Source organism: Pristiophorus japonicus, chromosome 13 (genome assembly GCF_044704955.1).
Source record: "Pristiophorus japonicus isolate sPriJap1 chromosome 13, sPriJap1.hap1, whole genome shotgun sequence".
In the NCBI taxonomy this organism is placed as follows: Eukaryota; Metazoa; Chordata; class Chondrichthyes; family Pristiophoridae; genus Pristiophorus; species Pristiophorus japonicus.
Window position 1 is genome coordinate 192,272,705 of NC_091989.1, and position 10,682 is coordinate 192,283,386.

The following is a 10,682-nucleotide window of genomic DNA, read 5'->3' on the forward strand; positions in this document are numbered from 1 at the left end:
CCTTGCATTAAAGTATATACCATTTAGCACAGGAAGACCTTCTTGATTACTACTTGCTAACCCTTGTTTCCTCTGTCTTACAGATTCGCTTTCTAAATTCTTGCTATCCAATTTCTGCTTTACTTCCTTTCCGATTGAATTTGTTCTCAGGTTCCCATCCCCCTGCCAAGCTAGTTTAAACTCTCCCCAACAGCACTAGCAAAACTCCCCGCGAGGATATTGGTCCCGGCGCTGTTGAGGTGCAACCCGTCCAGTTTGTACAGGTCCCATCACCCCCAGAAGCGATCCCAATGCCTCAGGAATTTAAAGCCCTCCCTCCTATATCAACTTTCCAGTCACGCGTTCATCCTCGCTATCCTTCTATTCTTGTACTCATTAACATGTGGCACCGGTAGTAACCCGGAGATTACTACCTTTGAGGTCATACTCTTTAATTTTCTCCCTAGCTCCCTGAATTCTACATGTAGGACCTCATCCCTCTTTCTACGTATGTCGTTGGTCCCGATATAGACCACGACCTCTCCCCCCAGAATGCCCTGAGTCCACTCTGTGACATCCTTGACCCTGGCACCAGAGAGGCACCATACCATTCTGGAGTCACATCTACGACCGCAGAAACGCCTCTCTATTCCCCTAACTATAGAATCCCCTATCACGAGGAGATTATCCTTCGTCCCTTCCCCCTGTGCAGCTGAGCCATCCATGGTGCCTTGGAATTGGCTCTGGCTGCACTCCCCAGAGGCACAGTATCACCGATACTGAGAAGTGACTATCGGTTTGAAAGCGAGATGGACTCATGGGGGGAACTCCTGCACTACCTGCCTAACATTCTTACTTCGTCTGGTGGTCACCCATTTCCCCTCTGCCTGCACGTTTTAGGCTGCGGGGTGACCACCTCCTGAAACATGCTATCCACGTAGCTCTCAGCCTCGCAGATGCACCATATTGACTCCAGCCGCCGCTCAAGCTCCAAAACGCGGAGCTCAAGTAGTTGAAGCTGGAGACACCTCCTGCACACATGATTGTCTCGGCCGCGTAAAGCATCCAGGACTTCCCATATGCCGCAAGATGTGCACTCCACGGGATTGAGTTGCCCTGCCATCCTTCTAGCTAGACTTATCTAGTTTAAAATCTAATTAAAAAGAAAAAGAGAAAAAGAGAGTGCTGGGGACAGGGCAGACTCTGTACTAAAAGCTTTGGCAGACGTAGCATGGAACTGGGGTACGACAACATGTTCAAGGACCCTGGAGAAGCAAGGGGGTTAGAAGTGGGAAGCCATGGTTAGAGAGGACAGGGATAGTTCAGTGGTGGGCTTTCTGAGGGAGGGTGATTGTGGTGGTTTTGAAAGGCAGCACGATGAAGCCCAAAGAAAAGGAGCCACTGGATGCCAATACTGAAGCGCACTGGGCCAAGGTGGGGTAGTTGTGTGTTGAGGAAATTGTTTGGGAGAGGGTCAAAGGTGCAGGAGCTGGCTCTCAAGCAGCTGATCGGCCTGAGTAGCTGGCAATGTCTGTGGTATGGGGAGGGTGGGGAGTGAGGAAAAGGAGCAGATAAAGAAGCCAGGGCAGTTGAGTGGATAGTCTCAATCAAGACAAAAAAACATGATTAACTCCTCAGGGCATGACACATTGTGCAGTAAGCCCTAAAATGAGAAGACTAAAATATAATTTTTAATAAAAAATGGTCTGGACACAGGATGTAACTGACCAACCCCATGACTACCTGGATTAATCCCACAAAATAGTTAATCATACAAACTTCCAAGAGATACAGCCAAAATATCTTTTGCCTGAAGATGAGGTCATGCTAGTCGCTACTTATTTAAAAAGTGTGATAGAAACTGGATACCGTTGCCATTTTGACTACTTGTAAATATTCTTTTGGTAGCCAGTAACTAGTCTGATATACACAGTAACAGTTTCAGATAGTGGACCTTTGGTTCATTGAGCCTACATATCAACTGTATTTCCTTGGGACATTTCAAGAAACCTGCATTAACAAGAACCTGTCTAGTTCCTTCTTGAAACCCATTAAGATTTCTTGTTTCATGACTGACAACCTTTTTTTCTCTTTAGGGCGTAATACTAGACAGAAACTACTGCAAATATTCAGCATGCCTGTCAGTGAACTGATGCCCAAAAAAGCATTAACTGTGTTTGGTTTTCTTTTTAAACTGAGTGGCGTCAGTGCTGGAGACAGGAATATTTCTGTACTTTCTTCAGCCCTTGTCAGCATCAAACACTCCTGGCATGGCCAAACACAGAGTAAAAGCACTGCTCCTGTAAAGCAACTTAACTTCAGTGTCAGACAAGCAACCACTAGTCATATGACTCCTGCACACCAAAAATTCTTATGGCCTCTGTGTTACGAATGACAATCTGTGGGTGGTTTTATGTTGTTGACCTGCACTAGAGAAAAGATTTCGACTCTCGAAGACATTTAAGGGGCTGAATGGCCTCCGATAAAATTTGACTATTCTATGAATGTAAGATGCTTTCAGTCAGCAACGAGAAGAAACTTTATATTAACCCAGCTTCCAGATGTGAAAGGACTTGGACTAACCCCATGAACCATACAGGTCTCTGGACGATTTTGATTTGAATGTGTTGGGAACAGAAGCCAATTAAGGCTAGCAAAGACAGTAGTGATTGGGTAGTGGGACTCAAGAGGCCATCAATGTAAGATAGTCACCAAGAAATCCAATAGGGAATTCAGAAGAAACTTCTTTACCCAGTGAGTTGTGATAATGTGGAACTCGCTGCCACAGGGAGTGGTTGAGGCGAATCATACAACTGCAACATCCTGATGTAACATCCCAAATCCGGACTTTCTGAAAACCGTGATTGTCTGAAAACCAGACATTTCGGTGAGCGGCAAGGAGCGGCAGGCAGCGAGGTCCGAAATCCGGCAAAACCCGAAATCCGGCATGGATTCGGTCTGTGACGAGGTCCGAAATCCGGCACGGATTTGGTCCCGAGGATTCCAGACGTTGTACCTGCATACATACATTTAAGGGGAAGCTAGATAAGCATGAGAAAGGAATAGAGGGCTATGCTGATAGTGTTAGATGAGGAAGGATGGGAAGAGGCTTGAGTGGAGCATAAACATCGGCATGGACTATTGGGCCAAATTGCCTATTTCTGCGCTGTATATTCTATGTAATTAGATGTAACTCTGGGGCCGGATAGAATGTCAGTGGATGAGTTGGGAGTTTATGGAGGATTGAACTCTGATGGCCAGAGGTAAGTCAAGCTGGAGATGAGGATCTCCACCCAAAATGCTAACTGAAATTTACTCTTTTCAGATGACGGTGAACCCGGCGTGTGTTTTCAGCATTTTAATTTCAGACTTCCATCGCTCACGGGTTTTCTTTTGACTTCCACTGAGCTACTGAAGAGCTGGTAACTTGTAATTGCTTTTTGCTCAGCAGAGTAAGGACTGAGTAAATATTGATGTTTTTTGATGCGCAGAGATTATTTTTTACACACTTGTGTAATGGAGGGTATTCCTGTTTATCCTACAGGCAGAGGAGAAAGTTAACCGTTTCAATACATAAACATGGCTTCCATACTGTTGTGTGACACCAACACCAGGATCACATAGACAGCCATCCTCTTCAGAATCAACGAAGCATCCTTCTGAGCAAGTGACAAAGCGACATCAGACAGAAGTTCTGCAGTGCACAAACTCTGCTGGCAGTACACTGGAAACACAAAAGGAGAAGTGCCATGATATATACTTTGCAACAGTTAACAGTATGAGCAATAATTCACTGCAGCAGCATGCACACCCAGCTGATTTCAAACGGTTTGCTGGGAGAAACTCGAATGGTTTATAACCATTATCTGAATGAGTTGAGAGTTCTGCCTTAAAACCAATCCCACATATCCATTATACCCACTCTCAATTTTCTCCACGCTTCCAAGCTTCACGGGCGCTGGTCACTTTCCAGAAACTCAGCCAAATAATCATTCTTTACACGGGAGCCAGACGGTTATTTCGTTGTGCAGGGTATCAGTCAAGCCTGATCAAGTGCTCACCTAATATCTACACACGCACACTTTCTAGCAGGAAGCACTGGCTGCTGGATCAGGAGTGGGAAGCTTGGCTGCATTTTTCACCACATCCTCAGCTGCCCAGGGATACCGAGACTGATTGCAGCACACCAACTACCGCCCTTTCCGAGACTAGCTAACTCAGCGCAGATGAGAAATCAAGCCTCAGCCGTTTTGGTCTGCATGTTGTGGTACGGCATCAGGCAATGCTTTTACTCACTAGGCCATCGGGAGCAAACTAAAGAGGATGAGGAAATAAAAGCTGACAAGAATGGAAATTGGGGAATTTTAAAAAAGATAAGTAGAGTTGCACAAAAGTCTTTCCTACCGCTGCTTTCAGCTAAAGCTCCTAAAGTGAACAGGGCAGCCTCTCGGAGGATAGAAGCATCGCTCAGCTTTAGAAGTCCATTAACAAACTGCAAGCCTCCAATCTCACGAAAGTAATCGCTTGCTTCACCTAATGATAAAAAAAACAATTAAAAACTCACTCTATAGACATTGTGGCCTAGAAATTCGAGGGGTTAGCAGTGCTGCCACCACTCTTTTTGCAGGCAGTCGTATTTATTAAAACTCTAAATATTATCGATCCTTTCAATATCAAAACCAACAAAAAATCTGAGCTAATTTGGTTTAACAGTTTGTCAGTGTGTTTAATATTGTAATGATCCTACAATGTTGCTCTTTGATTCCGTTTAACTATGTGACACCACAGATCAATCAGGGTCCCATATATATTACATATACACACACATAAGGCAGCCATTTTTTTAATTTTCTGTTTCTCGATTTTTTAATTTGAAAAAAATCATTCTTCATTCTATTTTTTTCCCTCCTGCACGACCAGATCTCATCTCTCCTCCCCACTGACAGCTTCTCTTCCTAGCCTGAAACCAAATCTACCTGCCATCTCTGTAACTCCTGACCCAAAAGATATCTGCTGCAGCTGACACTTTCTTCACTATCTCATCCCAGCTGACAGTCTCTGGCTCAAAAAGTTCCTTCCTGATACCTGGACCACAAGCAACACTGTGGGAGACCCTGCCTCTAAATATTTATTAAAATCCTAGCCTTCATCCATGGGGAAAACTGAATCCAGCTGAGAGCAAAATTCCAAGTTAAGGTTTTAAAATGGCCCCACACTTGCCTTTAAAGACAGCTTTAAATTAAAAAAAAAATAAACTCAATCAACCAGGACAGCCATGCTTGCTGGAATCCAAGACGAGGTGAAAACCCATCATGTTATGATTCATCATAGGAAATGCAGTGTGGATGATATCCCTATTCAGGAGACCAGCAACCTTTCACTTAGTGATAATCTAACTCTCAAGATAAATGGATGCATATATTTATCAAAAACCTGGTACTGCTGTGTATTCTTGGTGCCGATGATTAACTTTATGTAAGCAAGTAATGGTAGGCTGATGAGGTTCTGATAAATTGACCAGTATTTGCTGTACTATATGTACTTTTATGATAAACCAGTGTTATGCCGGACTTGATAAACTCCAATGTCTGGACGTGTGTCTGATAATATACTGTGCTCGTATCTGTAGCAACTGTGTAGAGAACAAGGAAGTAGTATGTAAGTGTGATAATCAGATGGCCTTTTGGCTATGTTTGGAGCAAGGTTATGCAAGTATTCTCCTGAACAAGCAGAAGCAGAAGAGGTCCATAGACAGGCCAACACAACCCTACATTACCCGAGATGTAAACAAACTTGGGAATAAATATGGGTAGCATAACCATAGCTTGTCAGATCAGACTCAAGAAGACAGCACGCCGAAGCCACTGTATTTCTGTTCACCAGACTGAGGTAAATGAACTGAAATGCATTTATTGCCCATCCCTAATTGCCCTCGAAAAGATGGTGGTGAGCCGCCTTCTTGAACCGCTGCAGTCCGTGTGGTGAAGGTGCTGTTAGGGAGTTCTAGGATTTTGATCCAGCGACGATGAAGGAATGGTGATATATTTCCAAGTCATGATGACGTGTGACTTAGAGGGGAACTTGCAGATAATGATGTTTCCATGTGCCTGCTGCCCTTGTCCTTCTAGGTATTAGAGGTCGTGGGTTTGGGAGGTGCTGTTGAAGAAGCCTGGGGTAGTTGCTGTAGTGCAGCCACGGTGATGTAGGAGGTGAATGTTTACGGTGACGTGCAAATCAAGCGGGCTGCTTTGTCCTGGTTGGTATTGAGTGTTGTTGGAGCTGCACTCATCCAGGCAAGGGAGAGTGTTCCATCACATTCCTGACTTGTGCCTTGTATGGTGGAAAGGCTTTGGGGAGTCAGATGAGATGAGATATTCGCAGCAGAATACCCAGCCTCTGATCTGCTCTTGTTGCCACAGTATTTATGTGGCTGGTCCAGTTAAGTTTCTGGTCAATGGTGACCCCCAGGATGTTGATGGTGGGGGATTCGGCGATGGTAATGCCGTTGAATGTCAAAGGGCGGTGGTTAGACTCTCGTTTGTTGGAGATGGTCAATGCCTGTCATTTGTGTGGCGCGAATGTTACTTGCCACTTATCAGCTCAAGCCTGAATGTTGTCCAGGTCTTGCTGCATGCGGACATAGACTGCTTCATTATCTGAGAAGTTATGAATGCAACTGAACACTGCAGTCATCAGCAAACATCCCCACTTCTGATCTCATGATGGAGGAAAGATCATTGATGAAGCAACTAAAGATTGTTGGGCCTAGGACAGTCCCCTGAGGAACTCCTGCAGCGATGTCCTGAGGCTGAGATGATTGACCTCCAACCACCACAACCATTTTCCTTTGTGCTCGGTATGACTCCAGCCAGTGGAGAGGTTTCCTCGATTCCCATTGACTTCCATGTTACTAGGGCTCCTTGATGCCACACTCGGTCAAATGCTGCCTTGATGTCAAGTGCAGTCACTCTCGTCACTCTCACCTCACCTTTTGTCCATGTTTGGACCAAGGCTGTAATGAAGACTGGAGCTGAGTTGTCCTGGTGGAATCCAAACTGAACAACGGTCAGCAGGTTATTGGTGAATAAGTGCCGCTTGATAGCGCTGTCGACAACACATTCCATCACTTTGCTGATGATTGAGAGTAGACTGATGGGGCGGTAACTGACCGGATTGGATTTGTCCTGCTTTTTATGGATAGGACATACCTGGGTAATTTTCCACATTGTCGGGTAGATGCCAGAGTTGTAGCTGTACTGGAACAGCTTGGTGAGAGGCACGGCTAAATCTGGAGCAAAAGTACTGTTAATAGAGTCTTAAAAGACAATCTGTTGTTATGAGTTTGATTATCTGGTATCCGAAACCATAAGACTCCTATCATTAGAGTCAACAGTGGGTTACATTTTCTAACATATAGCTAATGTGATGGGACTGCTTCATTCAATTCTGGGTGATTACGTGTGTTGATTGAGACTGCCAGTGTAGATACAGATATGTTGGTTACAGCACACAGCATGTCACCGACAGCGCTATCAAGCGGCACTTATTCACCAATATTTTGTGTCGGTCTTCACGGTAGAAGACACTAAAAACATCCCAATAGTGGATAATCAAGAGGCTATAGGGAGGGAGGAACTAAAAACAGTCACTATTACTAAAAAATTAGTACTCGGTAAAATAATGGGATTAAAGGCAGACAAGTCCCCTGGACCTGATGGCTTACATCCTAGGGTCTTAAAACAAGTGGCTGCAGAGATAGTGGATGCATTGGTTGTAATCCACAAAATTCGCTGGATTCTGGGGAGGTCCCAGCGGATTTGAAAACTGCAAATGTAGCGCCCCTATTTAAAAAAGGAGGCAGACAGAAAGCAGGAAACTATAGACCAGTTAGCCTAACATTTGTCGTTGGGAAAATGCTGGAGTCCATTATTAAGGAAGCAGTAGCAGGACATTTGGAAAAGCATAATTCAGTCATGCAGAGTCAGCATGGATTTATGAAGGGGAAATCATGTTTGACAAATTTGCTGGAGTTCTTTGAGGATGTAATGAGCAGAGTGGATAAGAGGGAACCAGTGGATGTGGTGTATTTGGATTTCCAGAAGGCATTCGATAAGGTGCCACATAAAAGATTACTGCACAAGATAAAAGGTTGGGGGCAATATATTAGCATGAATAGAGGATTGGCTAACTAACAGAAAACAGAGAGTCAGGATGAATGGGTCTTTTTCCGGTTGGCAAACATAGAAACATAGAAAATAGGTGGAGTAGGCCATTCGGCCCTTCGAGCCTGCACCACCATTCAATAAGATCATGGCTGATCATTCACCTCAGTACCCCTTTCCTGCTTTCTCTCCATATCCTTCGATCCCTTTAGCCATAAGGGTCATATCTAACTCCCTCTTGAATATATCTTATGAACTGGCATCAACAACTCTCTGCGGTAGAGAATTCCACAGGTTAACAACACTCTGAGTGAAGAAGTTTCTCCTCATCTCGGTCCTAAATGGCTTACCCCTTATCCTTAGAACCCCTGGTTCTAGACTGCCCCAACATCGGGAACACTCTTCCTGCATCTAACCTGTCCAGTCCCATCAGAATTTTATATGTTTCCATGAGATCCCCTCTCATTCTTCTAAACTCCAGTGAATACAGACCCAGTCGATCCAGTCTCTCCTTATATGTCAGTCCTGCCATCCCAGGAATCAGTCTGGTGAACCTTCACTGCACTCCCTCAATAGCAAGAATGTCCTTCCTCAGATTAGGAGACCAAACTGAACACAATATTCCACTGAGGCCTCACCAAGGCCCTGTACAACTGCAGTAAGACCTCCCTGCTCCCTATACTCAAATCCCCTAGCTATGAAGGACAACATACCATTTGCCTTCTTCACCACCTGCTGTACCTGCATGCCAACTTTCAATGACTGATGTACCATGACACCCAGGTCTCATTGCACCTCCCCTTTTCCTAAATCTGTCGCCATTCAGATAATATTCTGCCTTCATGTTTTTGCCACCAAAGTGGATAACCTCACATTTATCCACATTATACTGCATCTGCCATGCATTTGTCCACTCACCTAACCTATCCAAGTCACCCTGCAGCCTCTTAGCATCCTTCTCACAGCTCACACCGCCACCCAGCTTAGTGTCATCTGCAAACTTGGAGATATTACACTCAATTCCTTCATCTAAATTATCTAAAACAGTAACTATTGGGGTGCTGCAGGGATCGGTGCTGGGACCTCAACTATTTACAATCTATATTAATGACTTGGATGAAGAGACTGTGTAATGTAGCCAAGTTTGCTGATGATACAAAGATGGATGGGAAAGCAAATTGTGAGGAGGACACAAAAAATCTGCAAAGGGATATAGACAGGCTAAGTGAGTGGGCAAAAATCTGGCAGACGGAGGAAAATGTGAGGTTATTCACTTTGGCAGAAAAAATAGAATAGCAAATTACTATTTAAATGGAGAAAAATTGCGAAGTGCTGCGGTACAGAGGGACCTGGGGGTACTTGTGCATGAAACACAAAAAGTTAGTATGTAGGTACAGCAAGTAATCAGGAAGGAAAATGGAATATTGGCCTTTATTGGAAGGGGGGATGGAGTATAAAAGCAGAGAAGTTCTGCTACAACTGTACAGGGTATTGGTGAGGCCACATCTAGTTTTTCATTCAGTTTTGGTCTCCGATTTAAGGAAGGATATACTTGCATTAGAGGCAGTTCAGAGAAGGTTCACGAGGTTGATTCCGGAGATGATGGGGTTGACATGAAGATAGGTTGAGTAGGTTGGGCCTGAACTCATTGGAGTTCAGAAGGATGAGAGGTGATCTTATCAAAACATACAGCATTATGAGGGGTCTCTGGGGAAAACTAGAACTAGGGGGCATAGTCTCAGAATAAGGGGCCGCCCATTTAAAACAGAGATGAGGAGGAATTTCTTCTCTCAGAGGGTTGTAAATCTGTGGAATTCTCTGCTCCGGAGAGCTGTGGCGGCTGGGTCATTGAATATATTTAAGGCGGATATAGACAGATTTTTGAGCAATAAGGAAATCAAGGGTTATGGGGAACAGGCAGGGAAGTGGAGCTGAGTCCATGATCAGATCAGCCATGATCTTATTAAATGGCGGAGCATGCTCAAGGGGTCAAATGAGCTACTCCTGCTCCTATTTCTTATGTTCTTATAATTATATTTGCGCTGATGGATCAACGATTTGATCATGAGTAATGTAGATAATGTAAATGATTAACAGATAAATAACAAGAAATTACTTTGGAATAGGAAATTTTCAAGACTGATTTAATTCACTATATCCAGGCAGTATTGAGTTCATGCACAAAGTAATCTCTTGTCAGCAGTAATTATAAATGTTTTATGTCGAACTGTTCTCGAGAAATGTCAGTTATTCGCCAGAATGTGTTCGCACAGCGTCCCACAGATGAGCGGTCACTTGGCTGCAAGTCTCTCTGTCTATCCCAATCCAGGTCAGAATGGGTCTCCCTGCTTCAGGCCAGATTAACAACCTCTCTGATTCTAATCGGTTCAGCTCTAGTTTGATCTCCTGTGCTCTGTGATTGATGGGGATGGTACTGTACTCACTGACTAATCTCACATCACTGAGTGTCTTTGTGTGCATTGTGCTCAGGCTCAATGTGAGATTGAGAGCCACTGAAAGGAAATGGGAGAACATGGCTGA

The 10,682-nt window shown here is 44.3% G+C and overlaps 1 protein-coding gene across 14 annotated transcripts in view; it reads right to left on the bottom strand.

Annotated features, from left to right (window-relative positions):
- The window catches only part of terb1 (telomere repeat binding bouquet formation protein 1), a 235,388-nt gene that overhangs the window by 191,182 nt on the left and 33,524 nt on the right, over nt 1-10,682 (bottom strand). For 13 of the 14 annotated variants that reach the window (XR_011596397.1, XR_011596396.1, XM_070898307.1 and 10 more), the window contains 2 exons: nt 4,384-4,512; nt 3,572-3,703 (listed from right to left, as the gene is read on the bottom strand). Coding sequence is in view for 12 of the 14 variants with exons in the window: in XM_070898307.1 (XP_070754408.1) it covers nt 3,572-3,703; nt 4,384-4,512 (261 nt within the window). In the remaining 2 variants the exon portion in view is untranslated. Of the gene's footprint in view, nt 1-2,730; nt 3,306-3,571; nt 3,704-4,383; nt 4,513-10,682 lie in introns of those variants that run through there. The other variant, XM_070898306.1, reaches the window with a different exon arrangement.